Source organism: Mus musculus, chromosome X (genome assembly GCF_000001635.26).
Source record: "Mus musculus strain C57BL/6J chromosome X, GRCm38.p6 C57BL/6J".
Taxonomy (NCBI): Eukaryota; Metazoa; Chordata; class Mammalia; order Rodentia; family Muridae; genus Mus; species Mus musculus.
Window position 1 is genome coordinate 83,941,952 of NC_000086.7, and position 27,281 is coordinate 83,969,232.

The following is a 27,281-nucleotide window of genomic DNA, read 5'->3' on the forward strand; positions in this document are numbered from 1 at the left end:
TTATGTCTCATTTATAAGAACATTTTAGACATAAATTCTTATACCATATGAGTAATTCATGACAATGAAAATGAATTTTTTTCTGTATATCATATAAGGAGGAGATATAGGAGGAAATATGCAAAGAGGATATAATTAGAGTATCACACTATATGAATAATACAGATTCTAAACAAACAGAAATAAACAATGTAACAATGTGGTAATTTCTTATTTATGAATTTTATTCTTTGGACATAAATGAAATATTTTCTGGGGATATAATGATCTAACAATAGCATTATATGCAAGAAAACACAGAACTAAGTTAATTTACTTTGAGACAAGTTTATTTTATTTCTCTATGCTTTATCTAGATTTTAAAAAAATATGAGTGTAAAAACTGGAAAACACAATGTCTTTATGTTAATATTCATGCTTTTATTATCCTTGTCCTTTGCAAATAGACATGATGACAAATATTTAACATAGCTCTTTTATTGAATACAAAAAGTCACAACATTCATCATTTTACTCAGTGTTCTTTCCAGAATGTAATTTGTTTGGATACAAAATGTAAACCCAGTAAATCAGTTTTCTCGGAACTTTTGAGGAACGAAAATAACCCTGTATATTGATAACCACTCTATTACTCTGAATTTTCAGGCAGAATTTGGAATAAAAGATACATCTAATATTTCAATAAATTACTGTCTTAATTTATGTAATCCAAAGTGGGTCATATGCATATAATTTCTTAGAATTAAATCTTGTAAATGCACTTGCAGATCACTACATAGTGATATTGTATGTCTCTTCCTGTTTAAAAATTCCTTCTTGGAACATTGACAGAACAAGATAATTGAGAAGAAACTATCAGGTTTTAAGTGTGGAGTACATTCAGCCGAAGTTGTCATTATGTACCAAAACTTTATGGAAAAACTGAGTTAATTATTGTAAGAGAAAAATGATTATTTTCAATAACTGTAAACTGATTTGATGACCTTCACACAAAGTATATTTGTGGAGAAAATATTATCAAACATGATAGTTTCATTATACACACCAGCATTTCTATGTTTAAAAGTAACAAGACCTTTAAAAGCACAAGTACAAGAAGAAGTAAGGCTATGACTTACCTTATTTTGAGAAAAAGGCTATCGATAGCAGCAAATCCACAAAGGCATAAGACACCTTTGTACTCTCTAAACTATGTCAGCAAACTTATTCCCATTTCTTGTGACAGGACTTTATAAATTTTGAAAAAATGCTTCTTTTTTGCTCTTATAATAGGGTTATCTCTAATAAATTTAATAAGTATATTCTCACTGTCCTCAGTAGACTAACTAGTGAAAGAGAAAGTCTAAGTGACCAAAACGGGAAACAATAGCTGCATTCAGGAAGTGAGAGAAAAAATAGAAAAGGCCACATGTTTATTAGGCATTCTTTAGCACAGAACAAGCACAAAAGAGAGAGGACAGAAAGCATTAGACATCTTTAACATGAAAGAGATTCTCTTATGATCATTTGATTCATTTATATTTCTAGACAATTCATTTTATTTTTATAGTTTCTTTTGCAAATAATTTGACATAAATAAAACATATCTTCCTACTTATACAATAAAAGTGACTAACGCATAATGCTTTATAGCACAAAGCACAAACTATTGCTGCTTACTTAAGTTTCTCCTTGTAAAAATGCACATACTTAAAGATCACTATCACATATGGAACATATATTCTTATTTATATTGTTGAAGATACTTTTATACATGTTATAAAAATGTTACCAAATATACAGCCCTGATGGCATTTATCTGTACTTTATTCCTGTTTAGCTTTTAGCTACATTCCAAAAGTTTTGTTTTGAAATTCTTAACATTTATTGCAGGGATGTAAACTTATTGTGAATATATAAAAAGAGGACAGAATGTTGGGTAATTATTATGTGGTACTTTCTATTATGACTTAAATTGTAGAAAACTTAATATATCTCAAGATTTGCTAGTGTAATTTGAAATTAAGAACACAATTTTAATCTTATTTTTAATTCAATTTTTATTATTTTTGAGATTTTCATATGTAAGTCCTATATTTATAGCATTCCTGTCACTACAACATGCAACTTCACCTACTGAGTCATATCTCCAGCCTTGAGTAATATTTTTAACTTTAATGAATAATAAGATTTTTGGCACAGGAAAGTTGTCCCTAATACAGTATAATTTCTTTTCCATATGTTCTACCTTCTTTTTCTTGTCATTATTTACTTACTCTCTTGTATCTGTTCTCTTGTATCTTGTATTCCTCTTAGCCTAGTATTTCTGTTACATTCTATTATTTATTCTAAGCAATAAATAGTTCTTTTCCTTTGGTAGACTGCCCAGAACTCACATTTGACATAGCCATCACTATTTTCTTCAATCAAGTCATCTTAGAAACTTTAAAACAAACAAACAAAACACAAAGATCTAACTGACTTCCTGTTTCCACACTTAAATTAAGTCTGTCATTTAATTTTAAGAGATGTCTTTTCTATTTGCTCTAGTGCATTTTTTTCTCTGCACCTAGGTTTTATCTCATGTCATATTCATACATTTCTTAAAATTCCATTTTGTTGTTGTTGGTGGTGATGGTGGTAGTGTTCATTTTTTGGTTGTTGTGTGTTTGTTATCAGGCTGAAGTAAAAACATACGAACGTTCTTGTCCAAAATGAAATCGAAGTTAAAGGGCTTTGTTGACTGACTATAGAATGAGAGATCTATAACAGCAATTGAATGTTTTCTAAGGAAAAATCAAATGGTTTACCATGCTAGGACATTTCCAGTGAAAATATGTACACTGGAAGTGATCCATGTAGTGAAGACACTGTTCTGTTCATTAACTCATCAAACAAACAGATATTTACTTATACTTAAGTCAGACAGAACTTCATTCAGTAGCTCCTATAGCCATCCCACATACACTAGTGAAAATTATCTACTTTATTTATTTATTTATTTGCTTTTCATGTCAAAGGTTAGCATGTCTTTCAGAACTCATAACTTAGAACCTTCCACTTAAAATTTTGTGTATTGAAGTTCCTTTTTTGTTGGTTTTTGTTTGTTTTGTTTTGTTTTGTTTTGTTTTGTTTTGTTTTGTTTTGTTTTGTTTTGAGACAGGGTTTCTCTGTGTAGTCCTGGCTGTCCTGGAACTCACTTTGTAGACCAGGCTGGCCTTGAACTCAGAAATCCACCTGCCTCTGCCTCCCAAGTTCTGGGATTAAAGTCATGTGCCACCACTGCCCGGCCTGTATTGAAGTTCTAGAAGTTTGTAGTTTACTGTATTTTAGTAATTACTTACGACTATTTCAGTCTAAGTCTCTTCAGCAGAAAGAAGAATGAAAATACATGCATGTGATGAAACTCTTTCATTTTCTCAGTGTGTTTCTTTTTCTACTTATACACATATAGGTGCATATGAAATAATATTTTAAATAAATAGGCAATACTTAGTCATTTGTTATAACTTATTTTAGATCCTTTTCTTGATTAACATGATCTAGGTTGAGAGATAAATTGAAGAAGTTGGCTGTAACTTTATATAAAGAAATGTTAATTAAATAATATAAAATTTAATAAAACAAAATTAAATGTTAATTTTAATAAATTTATTACAACTTGTATACTAAATTTTCAATTTTTATTGTAAATATTGTAGGTTTAATATAAAAATTACAGTTAATTTTTTACCAATTTTGACATTGTGGCTATTAGCATCTTCATTATTCATATTCATAATAAAATATTGAAAATCAAAATATTGGACCATTCACATTCATTTGTAGAAACAGATATTCAATATTAAAAATCAAAATTAACTACAATTACTATGAAAAGGGTAGTATAATAGTAACATTGTGAGTCACTTTAAGTGAGTCACTACAATTGAAACAGACTTGTGAATTAAATACTGTTACAGAATTTAAGGAAAACCCAGGTTGTTTTCCCCCTTGCATTCTTTTTATTTCCATAACAGGAGAAATGCAGGACAATACATACAAATGTATTTACTTATACAATTAATCATATGAAAATATTCTGTTTTCAGACATTCCAAATAATTCCAAAAATTCAATGACATGGAATTGATATGTACATGAATGGACAAAAAATATGTGTGGGAATCTAATTCTGTATGGAGTAGATAATAACAACACTAAGAGAGAAAGAGAGCTTGAGATAACTGACTATGAACCCAATACCCTATATACATTTATTAAATGCAATTGTCAAAAAAAAAGTTAGGGAATTTAAACAAAAAGTTTTGGAAGTATTACAAATGATAAATTCCTTGTTTGCAAGCCCTCACAGAACTTTCAGCTTTCAGATAAAACTTCAAATTGTACAACACTATAATAAATAGTTACTTATTTTTCTTCACAACAATGTGCAGAGATTAACCCTTGAAAAACAGATAAAGGTCTACAATATATGTAGATTACATTTTAGCAAGTGTATTTTATAATGTGGAGAAGTACCTTAGTTAAATCACAAAAACCCTAAACTTATATCCAAATTGACTTCATTGTAATATGTAGAAATTATTGCCATTTGAACTCCAAAGTCACAAAATAAAATGTTATTTTAGCCTTATAAAATGGTTAAATATCTATCTTATAAAGTCATCATCATTATACAACAATTTCTTTTTAGTGGATGTTTGTTTCTTAATCTTTAATTTTTTTTCTTTTCATTGGATGGGGCTATAGATATGATTTGATTATTATGTATTCTTTGGGAATAACATAAAATTCATTTTGATCATATACAGCCCTTCCCATAACTCCTCCCACATCTACCTTTCTTAATGGAATTTTATGCAATCTCATTGCTTGTCTCTTCTTCTTCTTCTTCTTCTTCTTCTTCTTCTTCTTCTTCTTCTTCTTCTTCTTCTTCTTCTTCTTCTTCTTCCTCCTCCTCCTCCTCCTCCTCCTCCTCCTCCTCCTCCTTGTCCTCCTCCTCCTCCTTCTTCTTCCTTCCTTCTCCCTCCTCCTCTTCCTCCTCCTCCTTCCTTCTCCCTCCTCTTCCTCCTTCTTTCTCCCTCCTCCTCCTCCTTCTTTCTCCCTCCTCCTCCTCCTCCTCCTCCTTGATGATACAATATATAGAGAAGAAGTACTTAAGAGTAAACAGCCTCTTCTTGCTATATTTTCTATAAAAGGTCATAACCACTTTGTGTGCAGTTATTTGAATGCTACTTCAAGGTCTTATATACAGCAGCCTATTTAAAAATCATAAAAAAATGAGGCCAAGAGTTTTCAACATACTGCTTTTGCCACATTATCTTTCTGCCCAAAACAGTGAACATGGCTAATTAAACGCATAATGATCTCATCTATACCATATTTTCACTTTAAAATGATTTGTCCTTGGAACCTGGTCCCAAATATCAGTATGATTTGGGTCTAAATTTAGTTTTCAAATGTCATTATAGGTTTATCATACACAATTTTCTAAGGGAAATCAATAATAATGTATCTTTCCATATTATTGTAATGATCTATAGAAGGAAACTTGCCTGTCTTTGAAGACCGTTGAAATCTGGACCTAGAGAAAATTGTCTAATAGAACTTATCTTTCCAAATTTCACTTTATTTGTGACCCATCAATATAAATTTAAAACTTGCAATCATATTTTGGACATATATACCATTTTGTTAGAACCCTTAAATAATGTGTAGTACTTAATAATGGCATTTTGAGAAAATAATCAGTTTAAAATAAAAAGATTTCACTTGAGAACACACAGGATTTCATTCCATTGCTTATTTTAAACACTAGTAGATATTCTTTATTTTGAAGCCTTGATATATCTTCCCTTTTATTTTATTTATTTTTTATTATGTAAATAACCTACTACCATTGTATTGATGATTTTTATTAACTATTTCCCCCTTAATGTAAAAAAAATGCTTACACATACTGAGAATTATTGAACATATAGTTGCCTCAAATATCACAGTGTTTAAACAAAGATGGTGAAACTCTGATTTTAAAAAGCCACTGTTAAGGTCCATGATCATGGTAAATCAAGAAACAAGAAAACATTTATTAGATATTTTCTTCATTTACATTTCAAATGCTATCCCCAAAGCCCCCCTATCCCCTCCCTCTGTCCTGCTCCCCAACCCACCCACTCCTGCTTCCTGGCCCTGACATTCCCCTGTACTGGGGCCTATAATCTTCCCAAGACCAAGGGCCTTTCTTTCCATTGATGGCCGACATAAGATGTTTCGACATATTTTCACTACAATACACACACACACACACACACACACACACACACACACACACACAAACACACACACACACACACACACAGAGGTAGGAAGAGGGAAAGGGAGGAAAGGTGGAGGGAAGAGAGAGGGGAATGGGGATGGGAAGAGCAGGAGAATGAGATGGAGAGATTGGGACTGAGAGAAATATAGAGAAAGAGAGAGAGAGAGGGAGAGAGAGAGAGAGAGAGAGAGAGAGAGAGAGAATTTAGAGTGTGGCATATGGTATAGCATTTTTCTTTCTGATTTACTTTGATCTCACAAAAGCATAAATGACTCAATAGTCACAGGCATTTAAAGAAAGAATACTTTAAATTGTAAAGGAAAACATTGTTTAAATCATACAATACATAAGGTTTGTTTGTTTGTTTGTTTGTTACAAACAGAATTGCTTTATCTCATAAACTTAGATGGCCATATACTAAAAGATTTAAAGTATTGTAAATACATGATAACTAAACTTTTGAGAAAAAATCTTTAATACATCATAAATGTTATGTCTACCTACTTTCATAACTCAAATTCTCAACTCTTTTTGAGATGAATACTACAACTCACAGTAGGTTTTTCCTAAAATAATTATTTATAAACACTGCTTAGATTCTCCAATTCTAAATAACTATAGAATTTTTTGTGCTTGCTTTTATAATTAAGCAAGGAAATTGAAAGATCTGGCTATGAAAGGCTACAACAATAATAATTAATTATTTATATATTTAGAAATGGGAAAAGGACAAGTAATATGGTTTAGTGTGGCAATATCATGCTTCCTATTGATATATGCATATATGTAGTAATATGATGTGGTAAAGAACATTAATTAAAAACAAGTCAAATTTGAAAAGGTTAGGTAGGATTTGCACACACCAGAATTCAGGAGGATATAATTACCTAAAGCATAGTTAATGAAATTCAAACGAAAAGGCTTAATTAGAATGTGAGTGCTTGTATTTTAAATAAAGAAGAGAAAATAAACATGATACTTCCTTACACTGAATTTATAATGACTATCTGAACTTTTTATGAAACCAAACTCAAAGATAGACAGTAGATCCACAGTGAATATCTACATAGATCTGTCAAAAAATGAATCATATACACTTAAAGAATAAACAGAAAGTTAGAACACAGAAAATTATGATTTATTTATATATGTAAAATTATTGCATATTGAAAATGTTGAGTGTCCAAAGTTTATGAAACAGCCATGTTCTAATGGCATTGAAGACTTATTTTTATTATTTTGATATCTCAGAAAAACTAAAAGATGTTTTAATGTTCAAATTATCTGTATTCCTAAAATCCTGTTCCTATTATATGGTAGCTGGATTCCATTTATTAATGAATTGATAATAGTATATATAAAACTTTTTTCTAAATTTCCTTTAAAAATTCTAACAGTACCAGTGTCCTAATTAGAAATACTTTCAGAGATATAAAAAGTATATTCTATTTTCTCATAGACAAATGAAAAACAAGAATTATATTTTCAATAGCAGTTGTTTATGATACCCATGGTTTATAGCATTTCATAGTCAGATCTTTCAATTTCCTTGCATGCTCTTATCAGTTTTAAATTTTAATACTTTATATATATATATATATATATATATATGTGTGTGTGTGTGTGTGTACACGTATATATGTATATGTTTGTGTATACATTTATATGTGTGTGTGTGTGTGTACACGTATATATGTATATGTTTGTGTATACATTTATATGTGTGTGTGTGTGTGTGTGTATATATATATATATATATACACATTTTAGAAATCTTATTCAGTAATAGATTTCCATATAACTTTTTAAAAGATTTTTTCTTTTTTATTAGATAGTTTCTTCATTTACATTTCAAATGCTATCCCCTTTCCTAGTCCTTTCCAAAAGTCCCCTATACCCTGCCCCCACCCTGCTTCCCTACCCATTCACTCCCACTTCTTGGCCCTGGCGTTCCCCTGTACTGGGGCATATAAAGTTTGCAAGACCAATGGGCCTCTCTTTCCACTGATGGCCGACCAGGCCATCTTCTAATACATATGCAGCTAGAGACACAAGCTCTGGGGGTACTGTTTAGTTCATATTGTTGTTCCACCTGTAGGGTTGCAGACCCCTTCAGCTCCTTGGGTACTTTCTCTAGCTCCTCCATTGGGGACCCTGTGTTCCATCCAAAGCTGACTGTGAGCATCCACTTCTATATTTGCCAGGCACTAGCATAGCCTCACAAGAGATAGCTATATCAGGGTCCTATCAGCAAAATTATTTTAAGGATCTTAAGATCAAAATAATAACCTTTCTAAATAGCATGCATGCATGTAATAATAAATTTGACTTTTGTGCTTACTCCCTTACACAGTCTTGAACATAATATCAGTACAAATTTCACAGTCAAATACGCTACTAATTTATTTATATATGTATGTTCATATATATTAAATTACTGAAATACTTTATTTAAATTGCAAAGTAGAATTGATATTTTAAAATCTCCATTTTATATTGTCTTCATCAAACACAAGCTGAACTTTCTCTGATCATTTTAATTGTATGTTAGGAATGCATATATGTTATTATTTCATTGATGATGAAGAAAAAATGTATCACAAATTTGATTTAAATATAACCAATTTCACAAATTACATGTGATTTTAAAATGTACCTGTGCAATTTTGAGTTTGCTACAACATAATTTAGATGAGACAAATAAATTAGAATACATTTTATTTGTTTGTCATTCATATATTAAGTATACAAATCCCAAGCCTGAGAAATTAATATGAGGCCAAATTAATCAGCCTATAGTTTTCACACATCTTGACTTGGGTTCAGTATCTGATTCCACAATCCATTTAATTATGGTATTGAAAAAAAGGCGTGTGGTTCTGTCAAAGAGATAGCAATAATAAAGCACTGTGTTAGCATGTTACTGTTTGAATTTCCCCAGAAAGCCTTTAACTGATGCCCTCAGCTGATCCCATCAACAGGCAGGTGGCAGTTGATCAACTGAGAACAAAGTTACTTGATAGAATAATTTCAATTATAAAAGTGTTGCTGCCTATACTGTAGACCCAAACGAGCAGAGGTCATCCATCTTTCTGAATTAGCAGGCCAAGTTGCATTTACTCACTGCTTTTTATGAAGAATAGGAAGATAAGTATTACTGGAAAACTCAAAAGTAGTCTGGAACTTTACTATCCTAAGCAATTGGACACCAGATAAGAAAATGTAATATCTTTGCAATTTTATGAGGTTCCATTTGTCGATTCTCGATCTTGCAGCACAAGCCATTACTGTTTTATTCAGGAATTTTCCCCCTGTACCCATATCTTTGAGGGTTTTCCCTACTTTCTCCTCTATAAGTTTCAGTTTCTCTGGTTTTATGTGGAGTTCCTTGATCCACTTAGATTTGACCTTAGTACAAGGAAATAGGAATGGATCAATTCGCATTCTTCTACATGATAATCGCCAGTTGTGCAAGCACCATTTGTTGAAAATGCTGTCTTTCTTTCACTGGATGGTTTTTGCTCCCTTTTCAAAGATCAAGTGACCGTAGGTGTGTGAGTTCATTTCTGGGTCTTCAATTCTAGTCCACTGGTCTACTTGTCTGTTGCTATACCAGTACCAAACAGTTTTTATCACAATTGCTCTGTAGTACAGCTTTAGGTCAGGCATGGTAATTCCACCAGAGGTTTTTTTATCCTTGAGCAGAGTTTTTGGTATCCTAGGTTTTTTTGTTATTCCAGATGAATTTGCAGATTGCCCTTTCTAATTCGTTGAAGAATTGAGTTGGAATTTTGATGGGGATTGCATTGAATCTGTAGATTGCTTTTGGCAAGATAGCCATTTTTACTATATTGATCCTGCCAATCCATGAGCATGGGAGATCTTTCCAGCTTCTGAGTTCTTTAATTTCTTTCTTCAGAAACTTAAAGTTCTTATCATACAGATCTTTCACTTCCTTAGTTAGAGTTACACCAAGGTATTTTATATTATTTGTGACTATTGAGAAGGGTGTTGTTTCCCTAATTTCTTTCTCAGCCTATTTATCCTTTGTGTAGAGAAAGGCCATTGACTTGTTTGAGTTAATTTTACATCCAGCTACTTCATTGAAGCTGTTTATCAGGTTTAGGAGTTCTCCGGTGGAATTTTTAGGGTCACTTATATATGCTATCATATCATCTGCAAAAAGTGATATTTTGACTTCTTCCTTTCCAATTTGTATCCCCTTGATCTCCTTTTGTTGTCGAATTGCTCTGGCTAGGACTTCAAGTACAATGTTCAATAGGTAGGGAGAAAGTGGGCAGCCTTGTCTAGTCCCTGATTTTAGTGGGATTGCTTCCAGCTTCTCACCATTTAGTTTGATGTTGGCTACTGGTTTACTGTAGATTGCTTTTATCATGTTTAGGTATGGGCCTTGAATTCCTGATCTTTTCAGGACTTTTTAACATGAATGGGTGTTGGATTTTGTCAAATGCTTTCTCCACATCTAACGAGATGATCATGTGGGTTTTTTTTTTTTGAGTTTATTTATATACTGGGTTACATTGATGGATTTCTATATATTGAACCATCCCTGCATCCTTGGAATGAATCTTACTTGGTCAGAATGGATGATTGTTTTGATGTGTTCTTGGATTCGGTTAGCAAGAACTTTATTGAGGATTTTTGCATCGATATTCATAAGGGAAATTGGTCTGAAGTTCTCTATATTGCAAAGCTTCTGCAAGGCAAAAGACACTTTCAATAAAACAAAAAGGCCACCAACAGATTGGGAAAGGATCTTTACCTATCCTAAATCAGTTAGGGGACTAATATCCAATCTATATAAAGAAATCAAGAAGGTGGACTCCAGAAAATCAAATAACCCCATTAAAAATGGGGTTCAGTGCTAAACAAAGAATTCTCACTCGAGGAATACCAAATGGCTGAGAAGCAGCTGAAAAAATGTTCAAAGTCCTTAATCATCAGGGAAATGCAAATCAAAGCAACCCTGAGATTCCACCTCATACCAGTCAGAGTGGCTAAGATCTTAAATTTCAGGTGACAGCAGATGCTGGCAAGGATGTAGAGAAAGAGGAACACTCTTCCATTGTTGGTGGGATTGAAAGCTTGTACAACCACTCTGGAAATCAGTCTGGTGGTTCCTCAGAAAATTGAACATAGTCCTACTAGAGGATCCTGCAATACCTCTCCTGGGCATATATCCAGAAGATGTTCCAACTGGTAAGAAGGATACATGCTCCACTATGTTCATAGCAGCCTTATTTATAATAGCCAGAAGCTGGAAAGAACCCAGATGCCCCTCAACAGAGGAATGGATAGAGTAAATATGGTACATTTACACAATGGCGTACTACTCAGCTATTAAAAAGAATGAATTTATGAAATTCCTAGGCAAATGGATGGACCTGGAGGGCATCATCCTGAGTGAGGTAACCCAATCACAAAAGAACTCACACAATATGTACTCACTGATAAGTGGATATTAGTCCAGAATCTTAGAATATCCAAGATATAAGATACAATTTGCAAAACACATGAAACTCAAGAAGAACGAAGACCAAAGTGTGAACATTTTGCCCATTCTTATGATTGGGAACAAAACACCCATGGAAGGAGTTACAGAGCCAAAGTTTGGAGCTGAGAGGAAAGGATGGACCATCTAGAAACTGCCATATCTGGGGATCCATCCCATAATCCGCCTCCAAACGCTGCCACCATTGCATACAATAGCAAGATTTTGCTGAAAGGACCCAGATATAGCTGTCTCTTGTGAGACTATGCCGGGGCCTAACAAACACAGAAGTGGATGCTCACAGTCAGCTACTGGATGGATCACAGGGCCCCCAATGGAGGAGCTAGAGAAAGTAACCAATGAGCTAAAGGGATCTGCAACCCTACAGGTGGAACAACAATATGAACTAACCAATACCCTCGGAGCTCATGTCTCTAGCTGCATATGTATCAGAAGATGGCCTAGTCAGCCATCAGTGGAAAGAGAGGCCCATTGGTTGTGCAAACTTTATATGCCCCAGTAAAGGGGAACACCAGTGCCAAGAAGCGGGAGTGGGTGGGTGCGGGAGTGGGTGGGGGAGCGTGTGGGGGACTTTTGGGATAGCATTGGAAATGTAAATGAAATAAATACCTAATTTTTAAAAAAAGAAAATGTAATATCAACACCAATGTTCTAAGATCTTGGGAATTTCTACAACAGTAGGAATTTTAAAGATAAGTAAACTTGTTTGACAGTTTCATTAGCAGATTAATTTAATAACAAGGTAGCATTGAATGCTGGAGCCAGTGTCTGCATGTTGGGGAAAAGATACATTCATTCATTATTGAACGATTTTTTTAATCCTATACCTCAATCAAGACTACAAAAAACAGTGTTTCCTGTTATGAAAAGAACAGGTTATAAACAGTAAAAGGTAATTTCTGATATTATGCTCTTCTTAGAGTGAAACTACGTTCTTCCCAAATTTATGACTCTGGTTTTTCATCTTCTATGTGGAGTGTTCAAGTGTTTAGAGCTCATTAAAATTGTTTTGGAAGATGAAAATATGTGAATAGAATGTAGAACCATTTTAGTAGACATTGTGTCATGTGTTTATTTCTTATCACTTTCTAGCTCTCTGTCAGCAATATACTGGGATCAACACAAAGACCTTTTTCACTATTAGAAAGCTAAAAATTGTTCTTTTATATATCTGTACCAGCACACTCTCCATGAAGAAACTATGGTAGTGACGACTGAAGATATGCCTTTGGATGTTTCTTATGTGCCTTCTACTTATTTGACCGAGATCAGTCATATCTTACAAGCTCTTTCAGAAGTTGATCATCTTCTAAATACTCCTGAACTCTGTGCTAAAGATTTTGAAGATCTTTTTAAGCAAGAGGAGTCTCTTAAGGTAAATGCACAGAATTTTCATTGACATTTACTAGATCGTTACTGCACATTGAAGAATCTTTTACTCATTCTTGAAATTCTTAAAAAAATAAAAACTTGGTAGGTAATGTATAAACTAGAAATATTTCAAAACATTTAGAGTTGGCAGATGGCTTTATAAACACTGGACTAAATAGAAATAATAGGCCGCATGTTCAGCATTCAGTCAAGGCAGAATCATGAAGCAAGTTTTGATAAAATATTTATTCACAGCTAGTATATTACTTTAATTTATCCTTTCCCAGTGGAAAACTAAATGAGATTTAAATTGTATCTAATTTAAATTGCCTTAGTTTATTTCATATATATATATGTATATATATATATTCTGTTTTAAATTCATATAAAATTTATTATTATTTAGAATATAATTGAAATTGAATAGAATTTAATTCCATAACCGAGGTATGGTGGTATATCTAACACCAACATGTAGGGAAGATTGGGGGAGATATTATCCTTAAATATTTTCTTTAAAACTGCCAGGCAAAGACTCCCTATCAAACTGAACTTTTTCCAAACAAATAGTAGCCTGTAACTGAATTCTGAACCATAAAAAATCACGATGAAGTAATAATGTATAAATTTTAGTAAGTAGAGATAAATAAATTAATGTATAATCTAGAAAAGTGTACATAAACATTTGTGTCTTAAGATACTTTTGCAATCTTATACTTCACTCTTAAATGAAATATACTATGGACACAGCTTGGTATTTGCCAGAACAAAGGGCAAAATAGTGTACGCAGGTATGTTTGCTATCAACAGCACGTATTAGCTGAAGTATTTTTCTTTGCCAAATTATTTCTTGGGAGCTTATTCCATATCATATATTTTCTACATTAGTATGCAAATAGATATTATTGTTTGTTTTGGAAAACAGCATTTTAATATCTTGAGTGACTTGAATTTAATGTCATACATTAAATCAAATATGCTATAAAATTACACACTAAAATGAGAGCTTCATGGATGTCTGGATCCAGTCCATCTGCTTCACTATGATGATGTTATCTTAAGATCTTTGGAGTGAAAGTTAAATGCTTTATGTTTATAGTGAAAAGAAGAAGCTCAAACATTGTATAAATATTTGTCTGCAATGACATTATTCACATTAACTAATCTCTTCTGACAGCATAGTTTGTAAGCTCATTATTGTTGTTCAATATGTAAATCATTAATAATAGTCAAATTATCCTTCATTATTGTTACTAGGTATATTGGTCAGAAGAGCAGTGACTGTAAACTTACTAACTTGCATGATAAATAACTTTGATTCAGTACCTCTTAATGTCTAATGCTCAAAATGAACACTCAGATTTATTCATTGGTTCATCTTGATACATTTACTACTTTAGCTTAGTTTGTGAACAAAATATTGTTCTAGGTTTTTTATTAGATATATTCTTCATTTATATTTGTTTCATCCAATAGATGACTGTGAGCATCCACCTGTGAAAGGCTAGGCTCACAACCAAAATTTTTCTAGGTTTAATTTAGCTGGATTGTTGAATCCTTAGTAGATATGATGGTAGGGATAATTCCACATTTCTCAGAACAAAATTGCAGCAAGAAAATTGGCTTCATATATCCGTTTTTTTTTTTTTTTTGGATGCAGGATAGTTTTAAACTTGCTCTTTTCAACAAATATGTATTTCTCTTAAAGGCATCTATCATTCTATCATTGTCATTATATAAAAGTGGAAATGAAGGGCAAAATTTACACTCCTGCTGGTTAAAAACTTTGGATACGTTCATATCATTCAAGTTACAAACATTATCATACAATGTTATAGCTAAATCGACATTATTTATTTGTTTATTTATTTACATCCCAAATTCTGCTCCCCCTCCTGGTCCTTCTTTCACTGAATTCCTCCTCACCAACTCCTCCTTTTCCTCTTGGAGAGGATAGAGTCCCCTGGGTATCCCCCCACTCCCTGCACATCAAATCTCTATCAGATTAGGCACATCCTCTCCCACTGAGGCCAGACAAGACAGTCAGGAAGACTGAGGTGCATATCTGCTACATATGTAACAGAACCACCTTCTTTGGATGTTGGCTCAACGGGGAAGCAGCATTTGGGATGTAAATAAGTAAATAAATAAATAAATTTACATGGTAGATTTTTTTTAAAACCTACAAACAAACACATATGCATACATACACACACAAAGAAATACTGTAGTAAAATGGTTTTTAAAAGATATAAAAATTAGATTAAAATAGGGTGTTATATCATTGTATTCATGTGCCATTTAAAGATTTGTGCCATTTGATTCTTTGACTCATTTGTATTTCATTTTCTCCATTTAAAATTTCCTGGCTGCCCTGGATCTCATTCTGTAGGCCAGGCGGGCCTTAAATGCAGAGCTCCGCATGCCTCTTTTATCCACAGGCTGGGATTAAAGATGTGAACCATGTCTGTTCCATGCTATTTTAAATTTTGAAATAGACTTACCTCCCTAGATTTGCTGCTCTAACAGATAGTAATGATTTCCAATAATACTTTTTTCTTAGCAAAAGAAAAAGGTTCTATGGTAATGAAATAACGAAGTGTATCAAGACACCTTTGATACCTTAAACAATATAAAGCTATTGTCATATCTTATCCCCAAATTGTAACTGAAATGCAAGTCATATGAATATAAAAATGCACATGTATTTAAGTATACTTAATACACAAATCTGTGTAACACTATGGCTGCATTTTTCAAGGTAGTGATAATGAGTCAACATCACTATGATAAGATTTATAACACTGATCAATGATCCATGTATTTACTACTATTGACCTGTTCCCTGTGACGACCAACATCTATATTGTCTACTAACAAATACAGAAAACTGTATCTTGTTTGTTTGTCTTCTTCACCACTGCCTCTGCAACTCCTAAGAGCAGTAGCTAACACTTCCCTTGGATAGGAAACTGTATATCTAGGCATGGACTTTGTGGTACAAGAGAATATACATAAGTTAAAATATTTAACAAGTAAATAGCTTTTGAAAAACCATATGTCCCTATAGTTAAATTTCTATATTGTATTACTTAGTAATATATAACATTTCACTGCTGTTTATTTTGTTCTTTAAAACCCATCATCATTAAAATATATATCTTGCAGTAAAATGATCATATGACTGAAAGTTGGAGCAAGTATAATGTTTAACAATAAAAGATGCAAATTTCTTGATTTTTAGTTACTTTTTGCTTTCTTGTTCCATTTTTGTATGAGTTTTTTGAGAATTTCCTACAGTATGTTTTGTTTATATTAACCCTCCTTTCCCAATTCCTCACATATCCATCCCCCCCATTTACCCAAATTTGTGGGTTCCTACACACATATACACACACATGCACACACACAGAGAGAGAGAGGAACACAGACACACAGACAGACACACAGACAGATACACCACACCGACAGAGAAACAGAGACAGACAGAGGCAGAGAGTGAAAAATTGAGTGAAGCATACACACACACACACACACAAACACACACACACACACACACACACACATACAGAAAGAGAGAGAGACACAGAGAGAGAGAGAGCAGAAAGACACATACACACACACACAGACAGAGAGAGAGAAAGGAGAAAGGGAGAGAACAGAGAGAGAGACAGATAGGCACACAGACACACTGACAGAGAAACAGAGACAGAGAGTGAGAAATCAAGAGAAGCATACAGAGAGAGAGAGAGAGAGAGAGAGAGAGAGAGAGAGAGAGAGAGTGCAGAGAGACACAGACAGACACACAGACAGAGAAACAGAGACAGACAGAGGCAGAGAGTGAAAGATCGACAGAAGCATACACACACACACACACACACACACACACACACACACACACACAATCTGTGCTGCCCATATACTATTGATTGTGATGCCATCTAACAAAGCCTGATTGACCCAACAGGTATCATGATATTAGGGAAAACTGACTCTTTTGCTCCAACCACCTAGCAAAAGCCAATAGTTTCTCAGCTAGATTCCTGCACACCTCCCTTCTCCACTATAGAATTTGAATTCATTTTTTCCAATTTTATTTCAGCAACTGGAAACACATTTTTGAAATTATAAACTTAGAAACATGATTTACTGGATAACATTAGAATATCTTGTTAAAGAGTTATGTCATCTACCAATTCATGGACTGAAATTTCTCCCTTATTTGTAATTAGACTGACTTAAGTCGGGTTAAACATTGACGAGTTACTTGTTTTGCCTGAAAAATATAACTTCTGTTAGTATCCATTAGCTATGAATATATTTTATTGCTTGAATTCTTACCTATTTTGATTCCTACTTAATTAACTCAATATAACATGCATCAAAGTGATAAATAATATAATTGAAAATTTTCTCATAGGTGAGGTTAAGAGATAAAAGGGCTGGGAATAAAATTGATTATTCTCTCTTCACAATATATTAATTGAAGTATTATTTAACTGATAAAATACTGTTAAAAGTCGTGAAGTCATATATAATAGTTCAAATTATTAATTATTAAAAATGTGGCATGTTTGATTCAGGAACAAGTACCTACACATATTTTATGAGCATGTACTTTAAAAGATTACCTGAAGAATCTTGGGATATAACCTTGCCACAGATCACTGACCATCCAGAGAACCAGTATTATATTTCCAACTCCAACATGGTATTTAGCAACTACCTGGAACTTCAGTTTAAAGAATCTGCCAGAAATTTCTGGCTTTTAGAGGTACTACACACACAGTTTGTTCTAATATACATGAAGGCAAAACACCCATATGTAGGAAAATAAAAATAAATAAATTGTTCTTAATTTCATGAAAAAATTCAAATGTTTCATCCAATTAGTTGATATGAAACATCCTGATAAATGCAAACTAAGAGAACATTGGAAAGAAAAATTTGACATTATTTTAAACCATTGAGTTATATATATATATTTTTAGTACTGAGGTTTGAACCCAGTTCTTTGGACATTGCATTCAAGCATTTTACTACTGAGCTACATCCCTAGTCCTGTTTAGACCAGAATATTTTTAAAACATGTAAATCACTTAGGATAAGAAATATTGAAACAACAATTTCATATTAGTTCACATTTTAAACTTATGTCTTTACATATATCGAATTTTATATTGCTATTAACATATAACTTTTGTGTAACAAAATTGAAATTTTAGAAGTAATATTTTATTATTAAAAGTAATCATTAGCAATTAGATTTATATTTTATATACAATTGCTTTTTGTAAATCTTAATATTAAGGACTGAAAAAATGGCTCAGAAATTAAGAGTGCTGGCTGCTCTTCCAAATGACCTGGGATGAAATTCATCTATTTAAAATATAAGAAATACTAGTATGTTTCATGATATTCCAGGGAGGAAACTGGTATAGGTAAGAAAAGTAAAACCTTTTTAAAAATAAAATAAATTCAATGTTTATTTTTCATTCAGAAGCAATTAAAAGGAAGTTAAATGTATTAGATACCATTATTTCCAGCTCTTGCCTGGCTGTTTCTACAGTATACTCTGATATTTGTATAATTAACTGTGCCATCCCATTTAGAACAGACACTATAGTAAACATGCTTAGAGCAAAAATAATTACTGTACTCTATATTAAATGACTTATATTCTAAACTGGAGATGTCTACCTATTATAAGAGAAAATATTAAATAGTTAAATTAAGAGTTATTGGAGACCTTCATCTCAATATGATTAGCTGGCAAATTCCTTGCTTAGGCTCCTAGCTATGCTATCTGCAATCTTCTACTTATATAGGTTCATATTCTATTAGTTTGAATAAGTGCTATACTTCAGGCTTATGTTATCTGTGTACATATCTCCTTTGAAATAGGTTATTGGGAAAAACTCATGTTTTAGAATATTATATTATTCAAGATCAAGGCCAAAACTTATGTCTAAGCCATTAATGAATCTGTTAAACATGCTTTTCAATGAAATACAAGAACAATACCAGAGTCACACATAAATACAAAAATTTTACATTGGTACCTGGATTTTATCTTCCTTTATGAAATTGGTTATTCTCTCTTCACAATATATTAATTGAAGTATTATTTAACTGATAAAATACTGTTAAAAGTCGTGAAGTCATGTATACTAGTTCAAATTATTAATTATTAAAAATGTGGCATGTTTGATTCAGGAACAAGTACCTTCTAGAAATTAAAGCTTCCTTTTTATTTTCATTTTTAAGATCTTTACTTACTAGTAAAATAGCTCAAAAGTGATCTATCAATAGTAATCTGGAAATGAGGTAGTTAATTTTTAAAGACATGTAAAAATTACAAAGGGAGTTGAAAAAACCTGGGTACTTCATCATTTTGACATTATATTTTCAGATATTGTAAGAAACTCTTCAGGAAACAAAATGGAAATTTTCCTAGGGATTTTTTTCTATCACCATAGCAACTATAGACACTATGGTTTCATTTCTGTAGGGTCAAAAACTGTAAAGATCACATATTTCTAGACAAACTAAAATAGTCAAAGCTATAAGAGGTTGTATATTTAGTGTAAACATAGGGGAATGTTAAATTGTTCTTTGGTGCTTATATCATTTTTCTGTGTGCAGTGCCTAGAGCATGATAGTATTCATAGAGTCTTTGAAGAGTTTTTGTTTTTGTTTTGTTTTGTTTTGTTTTTTGATTCCAGTCATTTTACACTCTTCTTGGGGAATGAGCCAAGGAGTAATTATCTTGATATCCAGGGAGTTTGACATCCCCTGACCCAATTTCTGCTGTTCTTATTTTAAGTTCTCCTGCCTTTGAATACAAGAACTGTTTACAACTTATTCTGAGAACTTCTACTATTTTCCACAGAACTGAAATTTAAATTATATCAAGAAACATCTCAAGCTCAAATCCCTAGAAATTTTATGTATAGTGTGTGGTTGTGCTTGTTTACAATATGCTCACATGTGAGTAGGAGCACACACGCACACACACACACACACACACACACACACACACACACACACAAGCTTAACCATCACATTAAATCAGAAGCAGATAATTTTGTATGGTGGTTGGTAAGATTCTCTAATTTTATTTTAAATTAGCCTTTATAGGTCCTTATAGCTTTGTAATTTAAGCATTTGGCTAGTAAATATGGGCAAATGCTATCTTTTTTCTAATGTGAATGCAAATAATCAACTTACTTTAAACATAGTAAAATGCCTACCAGACTTTTGATTCTTTGTAATGGATTAGTAGCCAAGTGAAAGAAAAAAAAATCCAGGACCTTTAGAGTCTGAAGTTGCATCTGATCATCTGCTATTGACCACAAGTTCCCCTGTTCAGGCAAACTGTCAGAAGTAACAGTAAAGTCATCTTGGGATAAACTCCTGGCATATGACCTAGTCAGGTTATTGCAACATCCTTGAACATGCCAATGGCTCAGAACCAGAAAACATGGCGTAATATTGAAACTGACAAATGTAAAAGCAGACTCCTGGATACATATCAGGTCCAGTGATTTTAAAGTACTAATAACAAATCCAATGTATTGTCTTAAAACTTTTATAACTTCAATTATAGTGTCTACTGTGTTTTATAATATATATAAACCTTACATCAATAAACATATCCCTCATGCTAAATAAATCAACCTATATTATTCCACTTTTAAAAGTTAGTCTTTGCTCCAGGTACCCCTGAGCTCTTGACTCTAGCTGCATATGTATCAAAAGATGGCCTAGTCGGCCATCACTGGAAAGAGAGGCCCATTGGACATGCAAACTTTATATGCCCCAGTACAGGGGAACGCCAGAGCCAAAAAATGGGAATGGGTGGGTAGGGGAGTGGGGGGTGTGTGGGAGACTTTTGGGATAGCATTGAAAATGTAATTGAGGAAAATACATAATAAAAAAATGAGAGAAAAAAAAGTCTTTGAACAAATGGATCTCATTATTCCACCACGTTATTCTTAAAATCTCCCTTCTACCATGTAACCATCTCTTATGCAATTAAAACACAACATATTTCTGTGATTACCATTTCTGTAAGTAAAACTGGTGGGAGGGAGTTTTAGTGTGAATTTTTAAAGACGAGTAAATTCACAGGCTATTTTTGTGTTATCACGCCCTCCTTTCCCTCATATGTCAGTACTTAATGTGGTAGATATGTCCTTTTTCCTCAGAGTTCAGTTGAGGCATTGAATAAGTAAATTAAGTTTCTCGTCATAAGGTACACATGGAGTTGCAGAGAATACCATATAATTACTAAGAAAACCTTTGAAACTCAAAATTAATTCACATCACTTATAATTATCATATTCTTCTACCCAGCTTTGGGCAGATATACAGATCATAAGTAATTTTTTTTTTAATTGTAGAAGTTTATTTCAAACATTTGCTTATAATTAGCATAATCTATATTCTCACTATGTTGTATAGATTAGTTTCTATAATTAATAATTTATAAAACCATGCTTAACTATTAGTTACTGAATTAAATGCAAAATTTTTAGTTTGAGATTCAAAGCCCATTATTAAGTATCTTTAACCTCTCTATACTAGCCTATTTTTCCCACAGGTCTTTACATTTTATAAAATCAGAATCTTGTGATTGCTTATGTCATATTTTATGTGACATATGGGCTATAAAGTCAACTTCTGCTACTTGAGTATGACTGCCGTACATTCAGCTTTACTCATGACCAAATGACACTATTCCTTCTGCAAACGTCTCAAAAATTTTAGAAAAGAGTGCAATTGACCTAAGTACTAGAGAAAGTATACTTGGCCTTTGGCTGGTATCTAAGAGAAAAAGTCAGAAAATAGAAAAAGGAAAAGATATACCTTTCTAAGCCAGATGTGGTAACGCACACCTTTAATCCCAGCACTGGGGAGGCAGAGGCAGGCGGATTTCTGAGTTTGAGGCCAGCCTGGTCTACAAAGTGAGTTCCAGGACAGCCAGGGCTACACAGAGAAACCCTGTCTCGAAAAACAAAAAAAACAAAACAAAACAAAAAATACAACAAAAAACAAAAAAACAATAAAAAACCAAAACAAATGAACAAACAAACAAACAAACAAAACAAAACAAAACAAGATATGCCTTTCTGAGTTAGTACTAATAAAAGTAGTCAGGCCCAACAGAACCTTATAATGGATCTGAAATTGCTAACTCTTTAGCATAGTTTAAGGTGAAACTTTCTTCCTGAAGGGTAATCTCTTAGCCAAGTGTTAGTCTATTGTTATTAATTCATAAATGTATTGTATGCTTGAGTGAATTTATGTGAACCATATGCACGTAGAAGCCAGCAGAAGCCAAACATCAGTATCAGATCCCCTGGAACTACAGTTGACATATTGGAATGAAAGACTAATACGTATAAGGTTGATAATTTAGAATTGTAAAACTATTTCTTCTAGGACTACTTCTCCTTTTTACTCCCTAGAGAAAGCTAGTTTACTTTATGATATATATTTTATTATTTCAGAATATAAAAGACAATTTGCAACAAATCTCAGGTCGGATTGATATTATTCACAAGAAGAAGACAGCAGCCTTGCAAAGTGCCACCTCCATGGAAAAGGTGAAAGTACAGGAAGCCGTGGCACAGATGGATTTCCAGGGGGAAAAACTTCATAGAATGTACAAGGAACGACAAGGGTAAGTAGCCTTTTAATGTTACTGAAACATTATATAGCAATTTTTGGGAAACTCAAAAACATTTTCAAGTAGTTTTTCTGGTTAAAATGACAGAAAAGGAGAGGAGAAATATTACTGTAACATACAAGGACATTAACATACAAGGACATTATTACTAATGTAAAGTGATTTTAAAATTATTCTTTACTGAGATAACCATGTTTGTATATTAATTACATCATCCTCTAAAATTGAACACAATGTGAATGCTGTTTTGTTCATAATTAAGCTGATATAAAGTATAAAATATATCTCTCTAATTATATCTGCTGCCTATGTATTTATAAGTTTCATACTTAGAGCAGTGTATTTCAACATAAAAGCCCTTCATTTTTAATTTATTATTTCCTATTTAGAAGTTGATATTTACACATTTTATAGTCTCATTCTCTGTATTTCCCTATTTTTAATGTGGAAAATTTATTTAGTTGATCTGAAATCAACTTTAGTGCTTACCTTAAGTAAAGTATTTAACTTTTGAATTAACTTTGAAGGTATTCGGCTGCAGAAACCTCTCATCACATGAAGGTGTATTGTTTCTTCTTTTACAACTTTAGAATACAAGTTTTCTAAACATATGAACCAATTTTAAATTCTGTAGTTTAAAGATATACCTCTTCATTTGCTTAGGAAGAATTCAAATTATTTTGTATCTCTCATGTGTTTATTTATAACCAGCCTTGTACTTTAGGTTTTAGTTTTACTACCCTGTTATACCCTGAAACAGAAGTTTCAGACGTTAATTTCAGTTGCCATCCATGAGTTTCTTTACTATATTTCCAATTATCATTTATCTAGTTTAATTTTAGTAAAGTATGATAACTTTTCTCCTGTAATCTTATTTCCCATTGAGTGAAGTGCTGACTCATTAATGTGCCTTAAAAAGGCCTTCACATGACCCCTATTCACCTACATTTGTTTAGCCATGCCATTTGTCAGGTGCTGTGCGCATTATGGCCCTCATATATTATGAGTTAGTAATATGAAATTGCTTTGAAGTTTCTTTTTTAAAATATTTTATTAGATATTTTCTTTTTTTTCCATTTTTTTCTTAGATATTTTCTTCATTTACATTTCAAATGCTTTCCCAAAAGTCCCCTCTACCCTCCCCTGCCACTCCCCTATCCACCCATTCCCACTTCTTGGCCCTGGTGTTCCCATATACTGAGGCATATAAAGTTTGCAATACCAAGGAGCCTCTCTTCCCAATGATGGCCAACTGGGCCATCTTCTGCTACATATACAGCTCCTCTCTGTCTTGCCCATGACATTCCACAAGATTCACTTTAAATGTTTTATGACTCTTAATCCAATATTATTAGTGGCTCAAGATACCATGAAGTTTGAATTTTAGTTTACCACTTAATATGATATTATATACATAAATAACTTTATACTTACATGAGATTCCAAATTTGGTTGTCACTGTATATGCTATCTACTCTTTGGTGATCTTCTCTTATAATTTACCATGTCATAAATTTATTTTTGCAAATGTAAAAATATCTCTTCTCAGTTAAAGTAATACTTTTATTTTAAGGTATGATAAAATGTCTAATTTCATTGTTGATGAAAAGGAGAAAATTCAGTGCTCTAGTATACATACCGTAAAATAGAATCTTACATTGTTACTTTAGGATACGTTCATAATCCTTGCATGCCAATTGTGAGTCACTGGAGGAATCTGAAAATAAGGTCAGAGCCATCACTTTTTCAGAATGTGTTCATTTCACTGTCTTCTGTGCTTTTCTTCTTTCTTTTTTTTTAAATATTTTTTTATTATTACGTATTTTCCTCAATTACATTTAGAATGCTATCCCCAAAGTCCCCCATACCCTCCCATCCCCACTTCCCTACCCACCCATTCCCATTTTTTAGCCCTGGCATTCCCCTGTACTGGGGCATATAAAGTTTGTGTGTCCAATGGGCCTCTCTTTCCAGTGATGGCCGACTAGGCCATCTTTTGATACATATGCAGCTAGAGTCAAGAGCTCTGGGGGGTACTGGTTAGTTCATAATGTTGTTGCACCAGCTGTCTCTTGTGAGACTAGGCCGGGGCCTAGCAAACACATAAGTAGATGCTCACAGTCAGATATTGGATGGAGCACAGGGCTCCCGATGGAGGAGCTAGAGAAAGTATCCAAGGAGCTAAAGAGATCTGCTTTTCTTCTTTCTTGAATCATTCTGGAGTATGTACTTTGCTAAGAACTGAGGTTTCTTCAAAGCTCAGAAATTACTATGTTTCTTTAGGCACACACCATCTTGGCAAACAAGTAGAATCCTTTCTGGGGATACATCTTCACTGTAATCATACAACTTCTGCTGATATATAGGCAGTGTGTTCACCTTTAATAGGGTAAAACCGTTATTTTCTTTTCAATTAACCTTTAACCACAGAGGAAATAATAAAAGTGGGAATACTAATGCTAGTCCATGGAGAAAGTTGGTGAAATTACATAAGTATTTCTGATAATTTATGTTTCCATCAAGTAACTATATCTCTAAACTCAGACAAGGCTGTTTATGCTCTTTGGTTGGTGGTTCAGTCTCTGGGAGCACCCAGGGGTCCACTTTAGTTGACACTGTTGGTCTTCCTGTGGGATTGTCATCACCTTCAGATCTTTAAATCCTGCCCCTAACTCTTTCATAGGGTTCACTGACCTCAGTCCAATGCTTGGCTGTGAGTATCTGCATCTGACTCAGTCAGCTCCTAGTAGCACCTCTCAGAGAACAGCTACACTAGCTTCCTGACCGCAAGCACAACAAAGGCTCAGTAGTATTGTCAAGGATTGTTGCCTGCCCATTGGACAGATTCCAAGTTGGATAGGTCACACTGGTTAGCTATTCCTTCAGTCTCTGCTCCATCTTTGTCCCATCATTTCTTTTAGACAGAAGAGTTTTGGGGTTGAAAGTTTTGTAGGTGTATTGCTGTTCCCATCCCTCCACTGGGGGTTCTTTCTGACATCTGGATGTAGACACTTCAGGTTCCATATCCATACTGGTGGACATTTCAGCTAAGGACACCCACATTGAATCCTGGGAGCCTCACTCATCCCAGGTCTCTGGGACTCTCTAAAAGTTCCCCCTAATCCACACCCCTGACAGCTGCATATTTTCATTCATTATCCTGGTCCTCTGGGCCTCTCTCCTTCTCCACCCATACCTGATCCTGCCCCTCTTATCCCCTTCCTGTACACTCTCCCACACATCATTCCCTCTCTCCATCTGCTTTCTACCACTATTTTAATTCCCCTTCTAAGTGATATTTAAGCATTCTCAGTTGGGGGGCTTCCTTCTTGTTTAGCATTTTTGAGTTTGTGGAGTGTAGTGTGTGTATCCTGTATTTTAAGGCTATATTCACTTTTATATTAGTACATGCCATGAATGTCCTTCTAGATCTGGGTTACCTTACTCAGGATAGTATTCTCAAGTTCCATTCATTTGCCTGCAAAATTCATGATGTCTTTGTTTTTAATAGCTGAATAGTATTCCATTGTGTAAATATACCACATTTTCTTTAACCATTCTTCAGTTGATGGATGTCTAGGTTGTTTCTAGCTTCTGGCTATTACAAATAAGACTACTATGAACATCATGGAGTATATGTCCTTGTGATATGGTGGATCATCTTTTGAGTATATGCCCAGGTGCCGTATACATTGGTCTTCAGGAGCTATTTCCAATTTTCAGAGGAACTGCCAAATGGATTTCCAGAGAGATTGTATCAGTTTGCAATTCCTCCAGCAACAGAGGATTATTTCCCTTTGTCCACATCCTCACCATCATGTGCTTTCTCTTGCATTCCTGACCTTAGTCATTATGATTGGTATATGGTGGAATCTCTGGGTCATTTTGATTCACATTTCCCTGATGACTAAGGATTTTGAAAAAAAAATTAAGTATTTCTTTGCCATTTGAGAATTCTCTTTTATTAATTGTTGATAATTCTGTTTAGCTATGTTTACAGTAGTATTTTACCAGTTATTTTTATTTCTACCAAACAGAGTATTTTGTTCATATTCACCTCCTTCTTCATCTTCTCCAAGATCCACCCCCATTTTATTACCCACTCAAGTTTGTTTTCTTCTAAAACAAAACAAAGCTAAACATTTTTATGCTGTCCAAATGCTTTTGGAGTGAGACCTGTCATGGAATATGGTCAAACTACCAGGGACAAATCACTAAAGTAACAGACTCTACTTCTTCTAGAAGTTATTAATTTCCAGTAGTTCTTCATTTAGGGCAGAACATTGTACATACCTTTGCCTTCTCTGATAGAATTTTATCTTGTTTGGGCATGTATTCACCTTGTGAGTAATATTATAATTGTTAGTTCATATGCAACTCTCCTG

At 33.4% G+C, this 27,281-nt stretch overlaps 1 protein-coding gene across 10 annotated transcripts in view; it reads left to right on the forward strand.

The window, feature by feature from the left end:
- The window catches only part of Dmd (dystrophin, muscular dystrophy), a 2,390,387-nt gene that overhangs the window by 1,127,288 nt on the left and 1,235,818 nt on the right, over positions 1-27,281 (forward strand). For all 10 annotated transcript variants that reach the window (XM_006527768.3, XM_017318379.2, XM_017318378.1 and 7 more), the window contains 2 exons: positions 13,012-13,206; positions 22,718-22,890. In XM_006527768.3, the coding sequence (XP_006527831.1) occupies positions 13,012-13,206; positions 22,718-22,890 (368 nt within the window). The remainder of the gene's footprint in view (positions 1-13,011; positions 13,207-22,717; positions 22,891-27,281) is intronic.